The following is a 24,914-nucleotide window of genomic DNA, read 5'->3' as shown; positions in this document are numbered from 1 at the left end:
CGGTAGCGCTGCCAGCGCGGGGTGGGGGCCGCCGCCCCGCGGACTCGCTCGGCGGCCGCGTCCCCGCACGGGTCCGTGGGGATCGGCGGTGGCTGTGGGGGCTGATCTTCACGTGATGGAGCCAAGGGTGTGTGTGGCTGGCGTTGGGTCTGGCAGCAAGATCTTCCCAACTAGGTTTCCTCTCCCCTTTTGTTTTCCGGTGTTTAAAAAAGAGCTGGTGGCACATCGGTGACTTTACTGCCTGGGATCTTACCAGGGGCTCCGTTTTCCAAGCGTGCCACTGTTAATCTTGGATTGATTCCATCATTTAAGCAAGCATCCTCCAGACATGTTATTTTGATTTGTTCTTTTTTTCTTTTTTTTTTTTTTCTTTTTTTTGGTCACCGTTCATAAACCGCTGTTTATTTTCTATGGCAGAGTGGGTTCTAATGCATGGGAACACAGGCTCCTGATGCATAGGAACACACGCTTCTGAAGTGAAATGTACTTTCCTCTAGTGTCATCTGAATCCTAAAGGTTATTCTGGGGGAAAGGATTAAAGGTTTTATTCTCACAAATAAAAATAAATAGTTTTTGTAGGTTTAGAAACTTAATTTCCTCATATGTTCCCGCGTAGATATGGATTTATCTATCCATTGAACGCACATTCCTAAGTAAAAGAACAAACTGCTTAGCCTTGTGGGTTTTTTCCCCTTAAAATTGGTTTCTGTGATAGTATAATTGTGTAAAATACTTAAAGTTGTGCATTTCCCCTAATTATGTTAATGTCATCATTTTCTTTTTGACTTTGCTTACTGTTTTGAATAGTCCGTTTTCTTCCTTTGGGATTTAGTTTATTTCATACCTTTGTATGTTTATGTCTAATAGGGATGCTTCTTCTTTTTTCTTTTTCCTCCCTAGGTGTTGGTGACTTCAGTCATTTAGGGGTTTAGTTCTGAGGAAGTACAGACACAAGGATTGAGTTTCTTTTACATAGAAAGCTACAGCTCTTCACCAGTACTCTTTTTACTCCTTCCCATCCTTCCCTGCTCTGTAGGGGAAAACAATTTGGGAATTATTTTAAACATTCATTTACTCCCCCTTCCCTCCCTCAGAAATATACCCTGGTCCCAGAGGCATCCGATAGACAGTGCCTGACAGGTCCTTGCCCTGGGAGCTTCAGTAGTAGTACCCTTCCCTCCTTTGGGGTGTAGTGCAGGGAGGCATCCAGAAGACTTCTGTGCCAGCCTTTTTGGTTAGTAGAGGATCCAAGGAAAAGGGGTACCTAGCAAGACACGTGACCTCCTTAAGGGAGCCAGAACTGAAGCAGCACTTGGCACGCTGAAGGAAACACCCATCTTTAGTGTCTTTTTCGTCTTCCACTCCTTCCTCACCAAATTTCTGGTAAGTCTCTTCAGCCCATTCATTCACGCAGTGCATGTTTCCCTTCCCCCACTCCAGGCGCTGGGAGAGGCATGCACAGAGACTGTAGGGTGGGGGAAGGGAGGAGGGAAAACTGGCTGTGTACACGCGGATCGGGGAGGAGAGGGGGTATTGTACCACACTGCGGGGGAACCTGGCGCAGGTGGAAAAGCAGCTGATATGGGAGGAAATGGTGTATTTTATTTGCACACGGGCGTGCGTGCGCACACAGGGACAGTGGAGGGGCGTGAAAAAGCTGAGAGCCTGTTGTTGGAAAAAATACCAAGACTGAAGTAGAAGGATGGCTGATGCTGACCAGTATTGGGCTCATGTTGCGGGGAGGAAAGAGGATGGATTATTCGGTGGCAATCGGAAAGTGGGGTGTGTGAATGAGGAATCTTGCCTCCTACTTGCAAGCATGAACACAGAGGAGGAAAGATGGGGGGTGTGGATGTCCGCCTTTCAGAGGCTGCTGTGCCTGGGAGGATTGCTGCTAGCATCTTGAACATCACTCAGTGCAAAGGTGGAGACAGGGAGATGAAAGCCATCATGGGGAGTGCAGTTGCCCGTCTGCAGGGGTGGGAATGAATGGGAACAATTAATATATTCCCATATCCTTTGGCTGTTGCAGTCTACAAATCTCAAAGGGAAAAGGAGGTGAATAGTGTGATGTGCTTTCAAAGAGGTGTGCTTGGGGTTCACCTGCCTGCAGAGACTTTCAATTCTCTGATGCATGTGTAGAGGGTGGATGATAATGCAGCAGCAGTGGACAGATTGTGCTGCAGCTTTTCAATATATTATATAAAATGCATTTAAATAAATATTTTAATTTTTCAGATTCTTCAGCTTTTAAAAATGTGTTCTTTCCAAAGATTCTCAAACAGTTATGTGACAATCTTAGGAAAACTAGTTTCTGGTACGTAAAAGAGGAATTTTTCTTGATGTTGGCCTTAAGCATCACCATGAAGCAGCATTGTCAGGAGCGAATTGACTTATCTTGGATTTATTTTTCTAAAGATGTCAGTTCTTTTCTCTATCACCATGTGATACATTCATCATCCATACATATTTCCTTAATATTTTCTTTAGATGATCATCATGCTGGTATCTTTGTGTGGAAAAAAAAATCACTTATGCATTATGCTCGAAACAGCTGTGAACTGTTTGCGGACCTGCTCTCCCTATGACATAGAAAGTCCTATTTCTGGGATGTTTCAAATACTGCTCTCATTAAGATGAGACAGAGACCTCCATGACAGTGTATGATGGATTACATGATGGGTCATGTGCTGGACAACTGTTCATTAGCTGTTTAACTGGTCTGCTCTCTAAGATTGACTTTATAGTTCAGATTTGCCTTGAGGTGTCTCCGGAAGGAGATAACTTGCAAGCAACTGCCAACCATTCTTAAGTCTTCACTGTCTTGAAATGCATCCTTCCAGGCATTCTAGAAATTGTTGTAATGGTAGAGATGATTGGTTTATTGAAAATGGGTACTTAGTTTCAAGCCTAAGCTAATTTATGATGAAAAGGAAGTCAAAATACCTTTCCAGCTTGAATAGCACTGCTCTGAGAATGAGTATTAAGGGATAAGCATTAACGGTGTTGTTAATGTTACTCGTAGTGAGGCGAGTGCTTGGAGCAGTGTTTTTCCTAGTTCTCCATTTCCCATGGTGGTTGTGACTGTCAGTCTCTTGCTTGTTCCTTCTCATTTCCCTGGGATTTTTATTGTCCGTATCTCAGCTGTAGGGATTAAACATGCCTAGAGGTATGCTAAAACTAAGGTTAGGTTTTACCTCTCTGTTAACCACTGAAATCTGTGGAGTTTGTGTTACCTGCACAGTGCTGTAACTGAGAGTGTGAGCCAAGATCTAAAAACGGGGTGATTCTGGGAGGGGCTGCTGGTAGTAACTGTTCCACTAACTTGTTTCCCAGATCCCACTGTAGGCAGTGGGAGTGTGCTGCAACGTCAGATCACAGGTTGAGCAGGTGAAATAGCTAAATCACGTTGATCCTTGATGCTATAAACATCTGGGATTCCATTCATCATTCCCATAGGAAGACACAACCTAGATTTTTTTAATTTACAAAAGCATTGAGTAGTTGCATCCTGAATGAAAAGAATACCGAACTTTTTTTTTTTGCATACCAGATACCTTTCATCTTTCACATTTATCAATAATACATAAATCTGGTTTCTTGTTTCATCTTAAGAGAAATACATCATTGTGAAAAGGATAAAGAAACTAGTCTATTTTTCTCCTATTTCTGGGTGTTGAAGACAGGAGAATGAGTAAATGAGCCATGGAGACCAATTCCTGGAGGGAGAGGGCGGTCTCTAATCTTCTCTGTGAAGAGAACAGCCCCTTGAAGGCAAAAAGAGTGGTCTTCAGAGGAGATTTCCAGATCTCTCTAGACAGCTGTTCTGATTGGCTGAATTCCCTGTTATTTCAATAAAACATATTCATATATGATGTAAAGTCAGAAAGGAGCACAGTGAGTGCTTTTGTTAGAACAGCTGCTAGAGGTGTACTGCAGATTGAAGGAATGTGGGAGGAAATAGGTTTGTATATGCTGGGGAGGGAAGGAAGCTGCTGTGTGATTGCTGGAGTAAAGCCTGGCTTAAGCAGTGTAAGGGTGCCACAGCTGAGAGTTGAGGTGAGCTTTCATTCCCTCTGTATATTGCAAGGAATCTGTTCCATGCAGTGTGTTCCTGAAGCCATTGTGGCAGTGTCTGCTTGGCTGATGTGACACACAGTTTGATTTTTATCACAGACCTTTTACTTTGATATCATCCTTTTTCCCCTCTCCCAGTCTGTTACATGCAGTTAAGTTTATGATTATTTTTTGCCTTTGAATTACCTAAATCTGTGAAGTAGTTATTGAAAGATTGTACTTATTTTGACTGTAGTAGCTTTGAGTGAAAAGTGCACTTGAAGTGGCCATCTTGAAGTTATTTAAACATCTGCTCTTCCCCTTATATATACCATAGTTACTTTGCAATAGATGCTCTCATGGATTAGGAAGTATTCTCTGCACACCCAGCATTGTCTGAGGCTGTGTCTTTTAGATTGAAATGGGTGGAGTTGGTTTTCAGGGAAGAATTCTGGCAATAATATCCAACTTCAGAGCTTAATGCTTTTGTGCATCTGACTGTGAGGCCAGCTTTCCTCCTACAAACCATTTTCTTGAGAATGTGGGAGGGATTTTTAAGATGTTTGGGTTAATAGGGTAAATTGCAAGTTTTATTATGTGAGATTTCTTACACAATCAAATAGATTATAAGGTGAGGCTGAAATGGATCAATATATTCTGTTTTTAGGAGCAGAATGTTAGTGTGAAAAAGGAATTCTTTTGGGTAGGGAAAAAAAATACAGTATTGGGTTGGAGGTAAAGGATCCAAGAGTTAGGATTACTAGTTTTGGTCTCTGCTGCTGGCTTGTGGCTTGTTCTAAAGTGAGCTTCTCAGTCTTTACCTGCAGATGTGAGATTATTACTTTCCTTTCTTATGATAAAATGGGAGTTTTTGTATGTACATTTATAAAACCATTAAGATTTTGAGCAAATGAGATGTAGTATTAGGATAGAGATTAGTAGCCATACCCAAGGTATTTTTATACACCTGCTGGTTTAATATCCACATTGATATATGTGTATGGCCCTTTTTGACAAAGTTGTAACTTCTTTCAAAAGTAGAAGATGGAGGGAGGAGAAGGATATACATATTTTTTTTCTTCTTTGATCCTTTGCTGATTTTTAAGAAATTAAGTGCTGAAGTGACAGTCAGGGAGAGGTGATGGTGTGTTTAAGGAGGTGGACGTGGGGCCACGTAGAGAAGAGGTTTGAGAAAAATTGAAGCAGTTTGGCAAAGAAAGCAAAAACGGGGAGAAAATACTTGGTTCTTGTATCAGCGTTAGACCAATACTGAGGGGAAAAAACCCTCAAACCACAAAAACCCAAACTAAAACCCCAAGCAGGCCGAAAATACGTGATGGTTTCTAATTTATGTTTGTTTGTTTGTTTTTTTAACGCGGAGGAAGCGTGTGCGGTGTGTTTTTGCGTGCCCTCGGCGTTCTCCCGCTGTTGTGTGGGACGCTCCCGTCCGGGCCGAGGGCAGGGGCGGCAGGGGGCGCTGCTCGGCCTCGCCAGCCCCGCCGCAAATGGCAGCGCTGAGGGGCAGTGCCCGGGGCCGCCGCGCTCGGCCTGCCAAACACGCTCTGTCCCGCCAAACACGCTCTGTCCCGCCAAACACGCTCTGTCCCGCTGCCCAGCCCAGGCTGCTGTTCCAGGAAGTGCCCTGTAAACTGCCGCGTCCAGACATCCATTGTTGAGGGAGACACAAGTGGGGCAGGACCTGGTAGATGTCAGCCATTGCTAGCCCAAGCTTCATCTTGCCCTTTTCGCTTCGAGCTGCTTTGAAGAACAAAGAGGTTCTTTGAGAGATCAAAAGATACTCCTTGTAACCTCCCACACCCATTTTTCTGCAGGGAGCAAACACTCTTTTTCCTGCTTTACGTTGAACATCTTGAATGCATTCAAGGACTGGTCTGGATCTGTGATCGTCTTTCCCTAGCTTCTGCCTTTGTCCAGTCTTACAGCATGAAGAACTGTAGTCTTTGGCTTTATTGTTGAACCTCATTTACCAAATCAATGGAAAAAAAAAAGTCACAGTCTTTGCACGTTGTTACTATGGTTCTCAGTACCAGTAATATAAATGTCCACTTATTTTTTTTTTTATTAAGTAAAAGCTGTTCTAGTAGGAAAAAAAATAGTTTTTTAATGCTAAGAAAGTCTAGCTCATTCATATGGTTGTAACTAAACAATCCTTTTGTCCCAAGACCTGCTGCAGAAACTAAAAATCTTTGTAATATGAAGTGATTAAAATTATATACTAAAGGTATTTTTAAATTTAAATTGTCTGCTGGCAGCAGTCATTAGGACTAAGAGGCAAAAATCCTTTTCCTGTCTCAGAGTTCAGTTCTGCTAGGAACTCATGTCAGTTACATTGGTGAAAGTGATGATTTTTGCGTCTTTATTTTAATAGGAAAGTTTAAAGGTGACACAGAAAACTGTTCTGGTTTTTTCTAGAATTCATGTTCCCTACACCATGCTTGTCTTTCTTGAGCATAAAGGAGTAGTCTATTAATGTACCTGTGACTGGTTTACAGCTTTTAAAACATTTCAGTGAAAATATATTCAGCCAAAAATAGCCCCAGTCCTCTGTATTCAAAGCAGAAGGAGCAGTACTTCGCTATTATCAGTTTTAGCCCTACTGAAATTCTTAAATTTGAACTGTTTTATCTTCTTGGTCCTGAATTCATTAGTGCTGTTTATGTATAAAGGTGATTTAAAAAATTTATTTGAAGGAAGAAAGGGCTACCACTGAAATTCTGGCCTTGATTTTGCTTTATTTTACATGTGTTAATGTTCTGTATTTCGTTGGTGCTCCTTGTTCCATTGGTTTTTGCATTATTTTGTGTTCTGGATACTCCCTAATATATTTCTAAGTGTATCTCACAGCAGATGTGAAATATTTGTGAGAGCAAAACTGTAATTTCTTGGAAGACTTTGTGGTAATGAATTTCTGTTCTTCTGGTCTGCTTTTTTAACATAAAGAGTTTGTCACCCTTATCCATATGTGGTGAAAAGAGGCAATCAAGTCTGTCACTGGGTATTTTAGCAGTACCTAGGAGAAGGGTGGAGTTATTTCAGTTGAAGAATTAACCTGATCATGAAGTTGAAATTCTGGCCTTCAGACACGGCCATTCAAATTGTTTTCATTTCTTTGTATGCTTTTTAGTAGTCATGAAAGAGGAATGCTACTGCCAGTACCAGTAGTTGCATCTTTGTGTACTTCTTGAGGAGAAAGCTGGGATGAGGACCAAGACCTAATTTCTAGCATTTAACATTCCATAGAATGTAAATGGATTTGTTTCTGTTGTTGGTACTTTTGGTTGCAGAGTAGGTGTAGACATTATTTTGCTTCTTGGAGGTTGGAAGTTGCAGTCTGTTGAGATGGACTGACTTGTGCAGGGGAAGTGGGACTTAGTACAGTGGGGATCATGAAGGTAAGAGCCTATGTACTCTAACAGAGTCTCATCTTCTCCACTGTCTAGCAGTTCTGCTGGAAGAAGACCTTGGAGGTTGCAAGACAAGTCCAAGATGTGCAGTTCAGTTGCTCCCAGGCTGTGGTTCTTAACAGACCGTCGCATCAGAGAAGATTACCCTCAGCAGGAGATCCTGAGAGCACTTAAGGCCAAGTGCTGTGAAGAGGAGCTGGATTTCCGGGCCTTGGTGATGGATGAAGTGGTGCTGACCATTGAGGATGGAAATCTTGGTGAGAATGAGCTAAGGCTGGGAGTGTGCTGAAGGGGTGCTTGGGAAAAGATTGTAAAATGGAGCATACTATTTAATAATGAATTCCATGTATGCCAGACTACCTACCATTCATCATCTAAATCATGTAGATGTACATCATACCATTTTTTTTAGAATTTATTATGTTAATCAAATATAATTGTTCAGTTTGCTAATTTGCATTAGAACCACTTTTGCTGTCCCTCTGCAAAAAAGAGAGGAGGGTTGTTTCATTCTGGTGAGTCCAGGATAAGGACTACAGGACCCCTGAATTAATAAGGAATCACAGAGTTTGATTTTTGCTTCAGTACTTGAACTTTCTGGGTCACGCTTAAGAGTTTCAGAGGGACTTTTTTCTTCTGTTGTTTTCTGGCTCCAAAGTAGAAAACACCAGAAATAATCTGAAAGGAATTTTCAATGAACAGTACAAAGTGTCATGGAACTAGAGGTTATGATGTGATGTAACTAAAGCACACTGCTGTACAGATGTGGAGTTAGGTGAACTCCAAAAAAGAACAGTGCTGATAAAGTATGTGCATCAAATAAATTGAGGTATTACTACAATTTACAGTGAATTAAACTAATTTACAGTATTTAAATCTAAATGGTGAGATTTCTGTTCCGTTTTCCTACTAACTTTTTTTTCCCCTGTGGTGATTAAAAAGGAAACGTAAAATGTTAAGTTGCATTAGAAATGTTAAGTTAAAGGATTCTGTAGATAGTAGGCTTATCTGATAGGAAGATACTAATACCACCAATGTCAAGCTGTGTAACTCTTACAATTTTGTTCCAACATTTTTTAATTTGAATTTCCTAAAGCAAGGAGACTGCAGTGGTTTTTTTTTTTTTTTACCCTTGTCTCTTTCATTCCTCTTCCCCATTTATCAGTCAAAAAAATGTATTGCTGGAGACCAGGGAAGAATTACATTTCTGAAAGTTGTATTAGGGTAATTCTGTTCAGGAAGAAAATATGAAAGTACCCTCAGCCATGAAGAAGAGGCTGCCATGTTTTTGTTCCTCTTTGGGAAATCATATGTAGGAAGGGAATCATAAGACTGACTCTGGGGAAGAACTTTGGTCAGAATTTATACCCTATTTCTGCATGAATCAATCAAGTATAAAATTTTTACTACATGGATGGTAAAACCAGTATTTTTTAATCTGGTATTTCTAAAGTTCTGTTTACCTATTTTGTCTTTTAATCTGAGGAGTCTTACGATTTTTATCACAGATTGAAATTCTGTAGGATGTCTTCAGATCAAGGTAACTTCTTGTCAGAAAGTCTGAGCTCTGAACGTGCTTTCCTTTGGACAGCGTGTAATGGGAACACAGCCATCCTGGACTGTAGCTGCAGTCTCTGGGATGCATAATTAGTCCTTCAGGATTTCAGTACTGTTTTTATTTCTTGGTGATTTTTTCTTTTCTGTCTTCTGTCTCTTTTTGGGGAATTAAATAGGGCAAGTGTAAATTTTGGACCTTTCTGCTCTTTTCTGTCTAATGTCTCCTAGCACTATGTCTATTGCAAGGGAAAAGATAAAAGTAATACAAGTTGGAAAACTAATATTGAAGAATGTGTAGTACAAGAACAAGAAAAATTAAGAAAATTACTAGAAAAAATGCAAGAAAAGGGAAATTATTCTCATACAAAGTGTTCATTCAATATGATGTAAACAACATCATTTGAAAAAGAGTGAGATAAAAATGCTGGAAGATTGTGGATAGAAATTTTGTTATAAGTATTCTGGTGTGTCTAATTGTGTCGTTTTTTTTTTTTCTGAGGGGTTGGAATTGTCTTGTATAAAACAATTCTTTCTCTTGGAGATCAGTGAAAAATCTTCCCTCTTAATTTTCCAGTTCTGTTTTTTCTAGAGCTTTTGAACATGCTTTGATAAAGATTTCTGCTGGAGGACACATGCAAAAGCTTTGTATTTCATTTTCCTTTTTAAAAACCTCAGCTGGCCTAGGAAAAGGTGTCCTGGAACAAAATCCAGGAGCTAGTGCATTCTGTACCCTTTTCTCTTATCTACTGTGTGAGGGATCCAGGTTGAGTAAAATTCTCTATGACGTAGAGGAGTTGATGAAGAGAATGTATCTTCAGTGGATAATTATGTGTGCTTTTGCATCTTTTTCTGTCATTATTTGTCTTGAAATCTTGGCAATTCAAGGCTCAAACTCTGAAGGTAATATATGATATTGGAGGAAGTAATAGTTGGGTTTTTCCCCACATAGGTTAGAGCACACTTAGGTTAGAGCTTTTTTTATCCATTAAAACCAAGGCAATTTCTTAAGAAAATTGTTAGAATAATGTTAAATTTAACACAGTCAAGCTGGATATTGCTGGATGCTATTTAAAACTTAAAAACCGTGGTATTTCTGTAGATGACAGAGTCAGTAATCCTTGTGGACTTGCTGACTGTCAGGAACATGGCTGGAGACTTCAGAGACCAAAAATTCAGCATAAGAGCTAAAAAATTACTTACTTCACAGGGATAGAGTGGAAAAGACACTTCTAAATTTAGGAAAATTGAGCAGATCTGTGGGATACATACATGTGAAAATTGTCTCTTCCAGAAACCACATGGCTTATACCTTGCAGTAGAGCACAGTGATGCAGGTATCGCTGAAGCCCAGCCCAAGGACAGATGCATAAAGACTTTGTGATGCTGAGATTTACTAAATTTGTGTCTGTCAGAAATGCTAACATTTGCCATGGCCAAAGGGGGAGGTTGGGGAGGTGGAGTCCACTCAGTGGACTCAGCAGCAGTCACTCCTTGGGGCAGATCTCTGCTGTACCGCAGGGCTGGATGGGAAGTGTGGCTGGATTCCCAAGGCAAACTAACACTGTAAGCCCAGCAATCCTTGCTGGTTCCTTTTCTTTCACAGCTAAAACGCAGGATGACCCAAAATGCCATGCACCCCACACAGTCCCAGTGTGACTGACCACATGGTGAACCTGCATGCAGCTCAAGATGCACATTAGATACCTCAACCCAGCATGAATCCAGAAGTGATTGTAAATGCAAGTTAAAAGATGTAGAATTAAAGTGTTTCTTTTTTAGTCTAGAAGGGAATTATTAAACTGATTTATGCTTTAACAGTTTTGGAAATAAGTTCAACAAGTATTTTTTGAAATGAACTATGGTTTATGCCTTACTTGAATAGGCGTCTGCTTACCCAAGCCATGCACTCCTTTTTCTTTTCCACAGTGGCAGTAGTACTCTGTAGATTTCCAAGGCAAAAGCTGAGAAAAAATAAGTGGAAAAGTAGAGCTGTATAAATTAATTTTTTCTGCTCCTATGGTGGGCTGAACCTGCTGAGGTGGTTACTGAATCAGACACACACAACTTTGTAGCACAGGCATGGGCAAGAGTGCCTGTGTGGAAAAATATGGAGGGTGGTAACTGAGCTGTTTTGATTTAAACTTGTGCTGTGTAGCTGCAGCCTAAGTTTCTTAAGAGTTAAATTCTTGAACCTAAACCAGTCTAGGACAGTCTACTGCTGAATGGAGCAGCCTGAACCTTTCCAGCATTGCTATTGCTGCTTGCCTTGTAAAGGGCTTCATGTCTCTCTTGACTTGCTTTCATGTGGTACCTCAGCTAATTAAAAAAAAAAAAAAAAGGTTTACCAAATTGTCTGCTACTTTGCAGAATCTGGCGTTTGTGTGAGTTGGGTTGGCCAATCCACTGGAAGACTAACTCCACCAAATAATTAACAGTTTTCTGTTGGAATAGATTGCTTTACCAAGCCTTTTTGTGGTCACACAATTCCTAGCTCTGGTACACAGGTGAGGAAGAATGGGATTGTTCTTTCAAGGAATGGCTTGTATTTATGTGATTTAGTTATACCTCCAGAAATATTCAGAACAGGAATTTTGTTGTGGTTGGGATGTCTGATAGTGTCAGCTTTAGGATTATTTTGTTTGTGCATGGCATCTGGTATTTACTGCTGTAAGGATTACAAATTGGAATGTCTAGTTTTCTATCTAGTTTGGCCATTCCTATATTCATTTGAAATACATAGCAAGTAATGTAACAAAACTCTGCAGGACATTTTTTTAACATTTATCTGAAGTCTTAGCAGTGAGTTCTCTCAAAATGTGTACTTTTAAACTGTATGTCTAAGTTTGCTAATGCAGTGATGTAACAGGCTTGAGGAATTTGCCTCAACAACAAATTAAATAATTAAAAAATTTTATTTTAACAAATTAAAGCTTGTGAGCAGGAGTGTGTGGTGTGGGATGAGGTGGAGGTGGAAGAAGCTGGCAGGAAAATCCCATCCTATGGGAGGGACTTTGTGGACAAGAGACAAAACATACCCATGGGTTGTCTCCTCATTCTGAATATTCTTTCTTCTTCCATGTGTCTAGGATTGAGTAGTAGCTTTCCCCACAGACTGCACGCCTTACCTGTAGGGCAAAGCAGTTCAATAACTATTCCTTGGTAAGAAAATGTTAGGAAAATTTGGATCCTTCCCTCATTAAAATGATATATAATAATATTTTAATTAAATTTTTTTGCTACCAGAACAGGAGAAAATAGAATTCACTGAGTCAGTAATTTACCAATACCTTTATTGTAGGTTTTTTGGAAATTCCATATTTTCTGATACTGTCCTGTGAAGGAAAATAATTTTAAGGAAAGTTGCTTTCATGAACTTTGAACTGTTGAAGATGCTGGAGTGACTGAAGTATAAAACAACGTATTAACTTTTCCTAAGACTTTCTTGGCTTTTCCTTTGGGAATGTGTGGTCAACTTAGGTGAGGAATAAAAAGGGCATAATAGTCATGTATTCTAAAACTGTAATTGCACAGTCAGCTGGCTTTTCTTAAGTCAGGTGGGAAGCATCCAGAAACAGATCTCTTACCTTTATTTTTTCTGCAGAGGAAGTGCTTAGAAGATAGATTCTTTTAATTTGGTTGGTGTGCTGTTTTAGGCATCTGGGTTTCCAGTGTGGGCCTGAACTTTGCATTAGAAGGCAGTGTCTTGTTTAAGTCTCTCATTGTGAACGATGTGATTTTGTTTCATATGATCTGTCCTTCATTTCTTATTTAATTTGAACTAGTAATGAGTAGTTGTGATCTTTGATTTTTTTTCCTCACATTGGATTAGACATAATTTGAAATAAACAAGGAATTGGCATAGTTTAAAGATTTCTGTAAAGTATAGAAAGCTGGGGGGAAAAAAGGTAAGGATGGATAAAAAATTGCTGTGTTTTCATATAATTGTAAGAAAAACACTTTGAATCAGCTAGATCCATGGTAAGAGAGAGCTTTTACATATATGAAATGGTTTCCATATCAAAATATCAAAACTCTTAATATTTTTGTAAGTCACATAAAGACTGTCTTCTTTCATACAACAGGGAACATAGTCACCTCCTCTTCCTTCTGGCTGTTTCAGTAGTCCCCTGGCACATGTTAGTCCAAGAGGGCACCTTGATGTAAGAGCTTTTCCTGCAACATGCAGCAGTTGATTTGGGAGTGATGGAACAGAGGTAAGCAGCCTTGGCAAGGTGCCTTTTTGAGCACTGCAGAGTTGGCCTGTTTCCTACTGTTAACTACAGCCAGAGCAGCCCTTACTTCAGCTGCAGAGTTGGGAAATTGGTTTGTGACTCAAGTGAGAGTGGGAGAAGGAACTGCATTGTGTGCAAAGGACTGGAAGGTGGTTAGATGTGGATTTTGTGCTGTGGAAAGTGTTGGGCTCAGAATAATTTGAAACTGTTTCTGATGTTCTTTCACTGTGGAAATTGATCAATTCCAGTCTGATTGCTGTTAAAGCCATAAGCATTACTGTTAGGCAGCTGTGGACTATGTAGAGGAGATTTTGGAATAGTAGCTGTATTTAGAGGTGGGTTAATTCAGTATGTGAGACCCCAGTATTAGATACCCAAGACAAACACATCTCTAATAGAAAAGACTTAACATTTATTATCATATATTAATAACAGTGCCTTTCAACAGCTGCCACGTATGTTAAGAAGAATCGGTTCAGTTTTCTTCAGAACTATGACACCAAAGACAACTTTCTTACAATACATATAGAAAGAAAGGATTTGTACTCTGTAACCATCTTGGGTGTTCTTGCAGTTTTCTTCCTTCCTGTCAGGGATTTCTATTCTTATGTGAATGATTGTCATTTTAAACTGATGCTAAAATAACAAAGGCTAACAGTGAATTTGAACTTCTCAAAATTGTTCTGTTACTTCAGTATGTCACCAGTGGTAGATATGAGCTCAGTGCAAAGCAGCCTTGTCAAGGTGGAGGGGTAGGAATGTTTCTGCATGGAAATACTTTATTATGTTAATTTCAGAGGGCTGTGTTAAGGTCTGAAGTTTTTCATTTGCATGTGTTCTAGAACAGCCAGCCAGGAAAATCAGACTTGTAGGGCACATCATCTTGAACATACGTGCATGTCATCATATCTGAAAATGCCAGAAAGCATTGCCAGATTTTTAATTGTTGTAAGAATTCTCAGGAGTGGCCATCTGGATGATAAACAATGTAAAAAGGGACAAAAGCAAGATGAAAGAAGTGTTTCCACACATCCTAGTCAGGAAATGAAAATTAGCCTAACACTTCACAAGACAATCTTTAACTGGCTGGGGGTTTCTGTGTCACTTTTCCAACAATCCCTGTTCCAGTGCTGTGTCACCTAAGCAAGTTTTGCTGGCACATTTGTCTGAGCAGTTGTGTTGTGAACTGGGTCTGCATACTGATGTAGTTTCAAACCAGTCTGTTCTTGGTGGCAGGTGTTTTTTTTAGACTTCATCAGTCCTCCGAGTCAGGGAAGAGCATGGCTGCACAAATAGTTCTTCAGCACTCAAATCAGAAGGGCAAACTGTGTGTTGGAGTGGAGGAGATTAGAAGATAGCACAAGTATTGATGTGAAAAACTTAATCTTATGGAACTGACGGCTGTGCTTGCTTTCCCAGATTTGTCATCAGAGAAGTACTATATCACCTGGTGTTTAAGCAGTGACAGTAGCTTTGACTTTGTCCACATTTTCTCAAGTCTGGTGGTTGTCCATTTGTGAATGATGGGCAGTTGATTCTCAGTGATTGTGAATATGGGAGAGACTGGTACTGCTGGACTTTAACCAGTATTGAGATGATCTTCCAGTGTGCAGACCTGTGTTTAGATTGATATAGACTTCTAGGAATGCCAGTGTTCATGGACAGATCACGTTTTCTTGCTTTTATAAACGCTTATTTCACGTAAATTGTGGTGAAATACTGGTTTTAAGAATTACAGTTTCCTTTTATATCTACCCTTCACGGCATAGAAAGAGTGGAACAAAGAGCGGAACAACAAAAAATGTCACTACTGAAACAGTCAATTATTTTGTATTTCCTTATATAGTAATTAATTAACATTTACAATGTCACAAAAATCTGTAATGATGTCCTTATAATGTTTGCTCTTTGAATGGTAGAGCTTACGTGATTTCCGTCTCTTAAAAGGTCTAGTCCATTTTAGGATTAAAACTGATAAAATACTTTTTTATTTGTCAAAAGTTAAGCAAGTTGAAGCAGAATGTGTTACATATGTTCTGACAACTGGAGCAGAATACCTGACAGCAGAGGTATTCTGCTTAGGTGGTCAGAGAACCCCTGCTCCAATTACACTAATTAATGGTGTTAACTTGTAGGGAACCTTTCTTATTATACAGAAAGGTTTTCTTGCTCTGTACTTCAATATAGGGCAGGTATTGAGCTGGGGTCTGTCTTGCTGTGCTTGTTACTCATCTTGACACATCTGTGAGTAAAGCATGGAAGAACAGATATTGGAAGAGACACAGTAGTGATTTGATCCATTTTGTCAAGGTGTGAAGTAAAAAGACTAGGTATGCCAATGCTCTTGATTTTTTAACTGAGAAAGAGGTTGGACTGCACTGACACAGTTATTAGGGTAAAAGATTTTGTTCACCATAATAGTTGTAATGTAACACCCATGAAATAATATGTTCAAAATCCATGCTATCAAGGCAGTTTCTGTCTAAAGAATAATTAGATCTTGTAGGGAAACACAGCAGTCAGAAGATCAATAAATATTTCCCTTGAGTTCTAAGAATTTGATTTGAAAGTATCCTCTAGGTGTTGTGTCAGTTGTCTTGTGTTGGTACAATGCTAGGGAGCTTTGACGGGGATGATTTCCTTTTAATTTAAGTTTTTTCAAGGACACAAGCAGTCTTTTGTAAAAAGCTATGTAAGTGTTCTCTTTAGCTGTTAAAAATACACAGCTACGAATTGTTTGACAAGCAATTTTGAAATAGAGCATAGACAGAGCTGTTGGAGCACAATGCGAAGGTGATTCTCATTACAAGTCCCTTTGATATGCTTAACATCACAACACTGGGCATTCCTGGTCCCTGGGAAAGCATAAAGAAGTTTAAGTCAACTCAATCCCTTTGTTCTCTTCAAAAGTCTTTTGGCTAATAATTCTGATTTTATCCCCTAGGTTGGGCGGAGCCCTGGATACACTCCCCACATGCTGGTTTAGTTACCTTGGGAGGACATTCAGGCATTTGCTGCTCTCCTGGACAAACATTTACACATGCAATTGATTCACTCAGCTGAGAGTCAGTCTCCTAACTGTTACAAACCTTTATCTTAAAAGCCACCTTTTGGTCTCTTTTGTCATATAATGGTTTGAGTTGGAAGGGACCTTAAAGATCATCCTGTTTTACCTTCCCTGCTATGGTCAGGGACACCTTCTGTTAGACCAGGCTGCTCAAAGCCCTGTCCAACCTGGCCTTAAACACTTCCAGGGATGGGGCAGCCACAAATTCTCTGGGCAACCTGTGCCAGTGCTTCAGCACCTCATAGTCAAGAATATCCTCCTACTATCTAAAGTAAACCTATCCTTATAAATACTCACCATCTTTCTTGTAGTCTCAGGTACTAGAAGGCTGCAATTAGGTCGCCTAAAAGTCTTCTCTGGGCTGAACATTCCCAATTCTCTCAGCCTTTCCTTATGGATGGGGTGTTCCACTCCTCTAGTCATCATATGATTAGGTCAACTTTCTTAGCCACAGCTGTGGTCAGTCACTTCCCATATTTTCCCAGAGCTTCACGGGCACATCACATTTGCTTTTCTCTTCTGAGCCTTTCCAGGAGTTTACTGATCCATCACATGGAGAAAAGAGCTGTGAGTACATAGAATCTGAAGTTTGTGGCATTTGCATCGGTGTTAGACTTGTTTAGCATCTGTCTTTGCTTGAAGTAGTGAGTACAAGTGTAATTCTTCCCAGGTTCATGCCCTGACCTTAGAGATGGAATATTTTCATCTTTGATGCGCTAGATGTAGGCTTTATGTAACACAGAGTGATGTGATACAGAGAGAGACCAGCTTAGGAAGACTCTGGTGTGATGACTTTGTCAGTGTTTGGGTTCCATATCCAAGTAACTGTCCTTGAGTGATGAGGTAAAAGGGTATCTTCGCCACCAATTTGGCTTTCTGTGAAAAGTGCCAGAATTGCTTTGTGAACCTAGTGTGAAAAGTCAAGCTGCTGCTTCCAAGTTTCTTGTTATGCACATTCAATAGATTCTTTTGGTTTCCCCACCCCCAATAAAAGTTACTTGCTTTGACATCTGAATGGTTGACCTAACTGCTGAAACTGCTGATGTCCTGACATTATGCTTACTTTCTGGTAAAGTCAGGATTTATTTAAAAGTATAATTTGAGACACTCAGGATGGTAAATAGATGATGTGTCCTAATTTATAATGTCTTCTTCCTTGCTTTCCAGTAGAAGAGCATATTGTTTTGCTTTCTGTCTTATGAATGAAACAAAATAAAAACATGGTTTCATGTTGGCCAGACAGGTGACACTGGTACAAAACTGCTACTTTGCTTAGATTGGTCAAGAAAATTGTGAGTTTTAGTACTGATTCTGTTTTAAGTGATGTATTTATATCTGACAAAACATTGAATGAGGGGTTTTTTTGACATTGCAGATGGGTCTCACATCACCCATCTTAACATTACAGTGGGCTAAACCTTTGCATCTGATTTTTACTGCTTAGAATTTGTCCTTATTAATATGCATCTGACTCTTAAGTCTTAAATGTCTTTTTGAGGGAGTTTGTGAATTTTTTGCCAAGTCATGCAGTGGAAGGAGGGTACTTCAAGGAAAAAAGAATGTTTTTCCCCAAATCTGTAAGGATATTTTGGGAAGGACTAGCTTGGAATCGGAACTCAATTTGACTCAAGTGGCTTTTGCTAGTTAAAGTAGACATAAATTTGTCCTGAATTATTACAATTAAAAAAAGACCAATCTATTAAGTATCTTAGAGACTTGTTTAAGCTTCACAGCTAAAACATTTGAATTATAGCTGTGTATTATGCAAAAGAAAGGGCGTCTGGTGTTGTGGCATTCTGTCTGCTGTGGGATGGGAGATACAGTTTGGTCTGAGCACACAATTTAAAGTAGAGATCTTCTTTCATATTGGTTATACCTCTTCTCTCTGACACAATGAATGGTCCTCTCAAAAACAGTGGGGACAAGATGATTGAAGTTGGTTTGGCATTGGGGACTGAGGTGCCAGTGAAGAAAAATCTGGTGTGAAGTGTACTTTGCCAACATGCTGGAACAAGAAACGGTAACAGGAAGTGATTGCAGAGAAACTCTTGTTTGATAAGTAAGGAGTTGCTTTCCTCATGAAGGAAACTGGAGATTGCAACTGGTGAGAGCACAGGTTTTGTGTTGGAATTTGCAAACTGAACAGGGAGACTCCAACAGGAAACAAGTTTGAAGGCAAGGCAGGCAAGTGACAGATTACAGTAGTATTCAAAACTGCAGGCAAAGAAACTACATGACAGTGGGAGAAATCAGTGGTTTGAAAATTAACTGGAATGTCTGGGGGTGCTATGCTATGCAGGGGTGAGTGGGGAGTGAGAATTTGGGGCAAAGCAAGCTGGTCTCACCCTCATGTGCTATTCCACCATGTCAGGTGTTACTTAGGTGCCAAAGGATGAAGTTTGCTTTTGATTATCGGCAAGTATGAAGATAAAATTCTATTATGACTAGCAGCAGAAAATGACCAAAACTTAGAAATTGTCAAAATTTGATTTGGAATTTTGTCGTCTTTGTTGTGTATTTGTTTTCAGCTACCACATTTTAAATTACTTAATTACTTGCTACTCTTTTGTCAGCCTCCTTAAAGTACATGGTGTTCTGCTCTGCAAATGTAACTTGCAGTATGGTGGAGAGGACAATTTGTAGGATGCCTTTTTTGTGATTACAAAAATTTGTGACAATTGAAGCAGAGCATTGCTGGAAGAAAAATGTTAGTCTGGTGATTTAAATTGAGCTGCTCAGAAATTGCCTTTAATTGCATGTTTTTGCATTTTCTGAGTGCCCAGACTTTGGATGCTAGGATCAGCTTTGTGAAAGAGCTTAATACTTAGATCCACAAATGAAGTAAATCAGAACAGCATGAGGAACTGAGAAATCATGGTCTCCCAAATGTGGCATCTAGAATTCCTTTGTCAACACCTATCTCTGAGTTTCCCTCTCCCATATGGGAGATCAATAGAATATTCATTGATGGTGAACGCACTGGTGGTGTTAACAAAGTTAATTATGATTGTGAAGGACTCAGACATAATTGTGATAAGCACAAGACATGAAACTCAAGAAGAAATTAATGGTGGTGTTTTTTAAGCAAGGATTTCAGTATACCAGTCCATGGATTACACACTAAACAATGTAAAACAAAATACAGTCCTCAGTCGCTGCTTGTTAAATGGGTGCTGTACCTTCTGTGCACATTAGGTATCTGCTATGTAGAAAAGGAATGTTTGTTTGTGTAATTGAAGACAGTAAGTATGTGTGTGGGGTACTAGATTAGTGCTATGGACATCCTTACTTGTGGCCTTTTCTAACCTTTATGTGCTTGACTTTGTGGCTGCAATAGTTTTCTCTTAATGTAGCTTTTGAATGTAATATTGAATGTCCACATTCTTTGTAAATAAAGTATGTGCACATAGGGACTGTGCTGGATGCATCAACGCTGTTTACTATCCAGGTTTTGAAAAGCATAGATGTAGGGGAAACCAGGAGTGCTGGAATGATAACTAATTACTTGGGTGACCTAATACTCTTCTCTTTGAATAGTAGTCCATGGATAAAATTACATTGAAGATAATATGTATTTTGTCAGTGAGACTGAGGAATTTTACCTAAGTAGCTGGGGGGGGGGGGGGGGTTACTTGTATCTTGTTCTCCCTCATACTTGTTTCATGAATATGTAAATTGGCATGTCCCCATTGTTATTGTACTCAGCTACTTTGGAAATCGGCTTATTTCATTCTTGGAATTCAGTTTGCTTTCTTTTGGCAGCACTGCTTTCAGTGTTTATATTTCATATTTTATGAGGTGCCTTACAGGCTGATTTTCATGGTTAAGGATATCTTCATATATATAAAAAAAGTAATATATTACTTTTGGATATCAACATAAAGTGTTGGGCCTTCTGTTCCTGGATGAGGAACAGACTCACAGGGTGAGCTACATTCTTAGTTCTGTGGTCAGGCAGGATGCCCTTCTTTGAGTTGAGATTTTTCTTAATATGAAGTAGGAAGGGAGCACTAGTGAGCCTGGCTGAGCCTGCCATGGCAGAGGCAGCTGGTTGTTATGATCATGAAATTATTTTTTGTGAGCTTCAGGTTCCCTGCACCAACCACACTGTTCTAGAAAGCAGAGCCATGCAAATCTTGCCTCTCTGTGCTGTGGGGCAGCTTTCTTTCCTATGTGATGCCTTTTTCTTCAATGAAGGTTGTTGTTAATAACAGAAGAGGCCATTCCAGGTTCTCTTGCTAGTGTTACTATGTGTCCTTGTTCCCCTGACTCAGACAACATTTGGGAATATGCTGTAGACTCAGAGTAAACATTTCACTCTCTTTTGTCTGGAGTGCAGTCCATCTCTGCTTATTCCCAGTGAGACAGAGCTTTAGTAAGTATATCTTAAAAATCCTTTTAAGATTTTCAGTAGTTTTTGTTCCACAAAACTAGATTCAAACTCAAGTCAGGACCTAAAGGGGACTACCCTTTGTGTCCTTGATCGTTTTCTGCACCTGCATCTTTCTGTGAAAGCCTATGTTGTTGATTGACTGCTTCCACCAGAAAAGTGAAATGATGGTGTGCGAGGCCCATTTTCAGTTGTTTCTTTAGAGCTTAACAATAAAAGCTAACAGCTTCTTTCCCCACTTTGTTACTTTGCTTTCCACACAGGATTTGCCTTTACCATATATTAAATTTCTTCTTTGATCTCTTCCCAGTTTTCCTTGTGGTCAGAGAATCAGGCCTTGGGTCCTGTCTCTGCCCTGCAACTGTCAAACCTATAAAAGCACTTATGCTTCCAGCAGGAAGAGCTTGATCTTTAATTTTTTAATGACTGTAAGAATTTGTCAGATGATCTCGATAATGTGAAAGGAGGACAGGATGTTGCCCAGTGAACCCACAGATCTAATTTGAGATGTGAAGCAGGGCATTGTGGAGCAAGTATCCTACTGTTACAGCTAGGCATAACAATAAGTAACTTAAGAGGCATACTGCAGAGGAAGGCCCCAGAGAATCATAGGGATAATTGAGTTTGAAATGGGCATTTAAAAGCCATCTGGACCAACCTTCTAGTCACAGCAGCCAACTTGAAAGCTGGAGCCAGCTCTGAAGTTAGGTTAGGTTGCTTGTGGTGTGTGAAGTCAGGTTTTGAATATCTCCAAGGATGAAGCTTCCACAGACTTTCAGGGCAGTCTGTCTCGAAGTTAGACCACCCTCATAGAGTGGGTGGTTAGATTTATGGTCTCAAGGTGTTAGCATGCTATATCAGTTGCTGGGCTCTTGTCTAGCTCTGTGCACTCCAGAGCAGAATGCATGTGACCTGCTCCTTTGTGTGGGGCACAAACCCTTTTTATATTTGCAGCCTGTCCTTCTAAAGGAGCCTTTATCCATTCAACACAGTACCTCAGGCATGCAAACTATCCAGCTGCCAATTGAAGAGACATGAATTGAGGTCGTGGTGTAAGTGCAGGTAGAAAGAACTTGGTATTGACTGGAGATTTTTGAGATGTGCATGTTCATATTCTGCTTCCTTTTGTTTTCCTGTCGGTCTTCCCAGGATCATTGTGGCCTAAGACTGAAATGGTTCTTTGTGCACTCCTCCTTACATTGGGCCTAAAGTGAGGCAGGATTCTGAATCTGCATGCCCTTTGTGGATGCTTTGAGGATACTGTACATGTAAACTGCATGTCTTACTGCTCAAACAACTCTGGCAGCTCGGCCTTTGTAGCAGTTTTGATGCAAATTTTTCTTAACCTGAGAGAGTGGAAGCCACTGGAGAATGTATTACCTGCATAGATCAGGAGGACAGGAGTTGGAGAAACAGAAATCAGTGTGGTTTGTTTTTACAGAGTTGGAGGCTGGGCTAGCATAGTGACCATTGAGTAGTAAGTCCAGAAAGAAGAATACCTACTTCACTGTAGAGAATTCTAGTCTCAAAACAGCACTGTCTTGACAATTTAAACTGTTCAGATCCTTGCTGTAATTCAGGTTTCTCTGTTGCAGTTGACACCTGGATTCTGCAGTGAGCTTGTTCAGCTTGCAACACCTGCAGAAATGGAATTCTACAAAAGAACAGAAGAGTTTCCTGCTGGTGTAGGAAGTTTACCAACTCACCAGTGGGTCTGTGTATGAGAGATGGGGAGTGGGTGGTGCTCCATGCCACTGTAGAATTGCATGGAGCTGGAGAGTAAAACTGTTGGCAGCAACAGGATTTAGGTCAAAATTGTCTTAGGACCACAACCTTATGTGAGTGCTTTCTCCAACACAGGAATTTATAAAGAAGTGCTCATTTCTTCCCCTTTCTTGCTTAGGTCTTCCAAGGTTCATAGTGTGCTGTTAAACCTCTTCCTTTCAGATTTTTTAATCTTTTAAAGTTCTTAGAGTCTAGGAATGAATGTGAATTGCAATTAGTAACTAAGAACAGATCAAGAGTGGCATTTGGTAATGAAATTCGGTGACTGTGTTGCTGTAAATGGAGGAACTTGAAGAAAAATGTAATCTGCAAATATTTAAAGGCAATTCTTCAAATAATCTGTGGAAGAGATAAATGAATTAAGGCGATTTATCTTACCTGAAGTGCTTGTTTCTCTACTCTGCCACTGACTTGTTTGTGATGAGAACTATAGCCCCTTAATGATTTTTATTTCTTTGTAAATTGGACAGGCGATTATTTCAGGAAAGACAAGAGAGCTTTAGAACTTGTAGTGTAGACGAAATGTTTATAAAGATACTTACGAGCTTGTAGGGATTGGCAGGCACAGAATTACCCTTACAGTCTAGAGATTAGTGGTAAATTGGCTGATCTCTTAAATGTGTTGCCTTCAAAGGTCAAAACAAGCTGACAGTGGGGTGTCTGTGAGTACAGTACTATCACTGCATGATGTTTTTATTTGAGTGGACTGGTTGGAAGGACTGGGTAATAATGGAACATTTTCTTTCAAGAAGAAAGTTGTAGATTGTATGGAGTGTATTAATTAGGGAGCGTATTAAGTATTTTAATTAGTTAACATGTTTTTGTGACTAGGTGGAAGCTTCTGCATCCAGATCACATGCAAAATAATACTGTGGTGTTATATCTATATTTTCACTACATTATGGGCATGGAGCATGTGTACAGCTACTGCAGTGTAGTTTTAACCCTCTAAAACCAGAAAGAGGAGACAAGCTCAGTGAGCTTGCTTATAGAGGTGCAGGAAAAATGGAATTCTTCCTTCTCTACTTTTGGTTTGTGTGTGGTTTTATGTTAATGTATGTCAAAACTAAGAAATTTTTGGTTATAGCTTTTGGTCTAGAATAACTTTTAGGGGACTGAAGGTGTTCGTGTAGGAAAACACTGTACTCATGATGACACTTGATACTATATGTCCAAGTAAAAGTTTTTCCTCTCACACGTTAAAAAACCCCCATAAAACCATAGACTCTCTCAATTGATCAGAATTGATATTATATCTGCAAGCTTTAGAGACAGTTTTATTGCAAATTTTTTTCCCAAAAATACCACAGCTAAATTCCTTCCTTTAAGAAGGATGCATTTGTTTCCAAAATCAGTGCTTCCAGTTCATAAATTTAATGCAGTTTTGACTAGGAAGGCCTTAGAGTGCAATGACAGGTCAAAACAATAAATTGAGGGGAAATCTTTCCAGTCTTCAGAATTCAGTCTTGGCTAAATATATTTAGGAAAAATTGGAAAAGAGAGAGCATTGGATAGAATTCATTAAAAGTTTCTGACAGTGTAGGCATTCTTCTGGGTATCTTTTCTGTTATGGAAGACAGATATGAAGGATCTGTGTCTTCATTACAAATTGAAAACTTGTGTTGGATGCTTCTCCACTTAGCTTCAGCACTTTGCTTTAGTAAATAATACCTTCTTACATCTCCTGGTGTAAGAAGGTATTGTTTGGTAGCAGAGAGATGAGGTGCATTATGTTAGGCATTTTAAATGTTTTTAGTACGTTTTGATATTACAGGAAAAGAAATTAGATTCATCTCAGATTGAAGGAGAGCATATTATGGGTTGCTTGAAATCTTCCTTGGATTTCTCTCTGCTTTTGGAAAGACCTTTCCAATCACCCTTTTATTTTTCAGATGTATCCTTAGCTTTTTTCCTTCATCTGATATTCAGAATGAGCAGAAACAGCACATGTAAAACATGGGAAGGACTGATTGAGTGTTAAGAGTGGAGTTAGTTTACAATGAGGTTCACATATATTTAGCAATATGTGTAAACAAATATGTATGCAAAATTTGTATGTGAAATACGTAGTTTACATACATTTAGCAATTTTAGGTTAATGGTTGGACTTGATTTTAGATGTTTTTTACAGCCTTAATGATTTTATGATTCTGTTCTTGTTCGGAAACACTGAATTAGGATGAGATTGTTTAGTGCTTATGACTTTCTGCATTTGAGTTGGGGAGGGGATACCAGAACTTGTTATTTCTAAGGCTCTCAATGTTGGTAGGCTCTGGATAGATGATACAGGACAGATACGTGCCACAAATGGGTTTTCTCTCAGTTGAGGATGCTTTAAACTTTTAAAACATCATCAATTATGCTTAATTGGCCAAGGAATGTCCTGAGATCACCTTGTGGAT

At 39.6% G+C, this 24,914-nt stretch overlaps 1 protein-coding gene across 8 annotated transcripts in view; it reads left to right on the top strand.

Moving 5' to 3' along the window:
• The first annotated feature begins 162 nt into the window (after positions 1–162).
• Positions 163–24,914, top strand: part of RIMKLB (ribosomal modification protein rimK like family member B) — a 49,830-nt gene continuing 25,078 nt past the window's right edge. For 2 of the 8 annotated variants that reach the window (XR_002002167.2, XR_002002166.2), the window contains exons 1-2: positions 432–1,383; positions 7,518–7,738. Coding sequence is in view for 5 of the 8 variants with exons in the window: in XM_019007969.2 (XP_018863514.1) it covers positions 7,564–7,738 (175 nt within the window). In the remaining 3 variants the exon portion in view is untranslated. Of the gene's footprint in view, positions 1,384–2,238; positions 2,318–7,517; positions 7,739–24,914 lie in introns of those variants that run through there. The other 6 variants (XM_019007969.2, XM_019007966.2, XM_019007967.1 and 3 more) reach the window with 6 other exon arrangements.

The sequence above is a fragment of the Parus major genome, chromosome 1 (assembly GCF_001522545.3).
Source record: "Parus major isolate Abel chromosome 1, Parus_major1.1, whole genome shotgun sequence".
NCBI classification, from domain to species: Eukaryota; Metazoa; Chordata; class Aves; order Passeriformes; family Paridae; genus Parus; species Parus major.
Note: the sequence above shows the minus strand (reverse complement) of the source record. Positions and strands in the feature narration are given on the sequence as shown.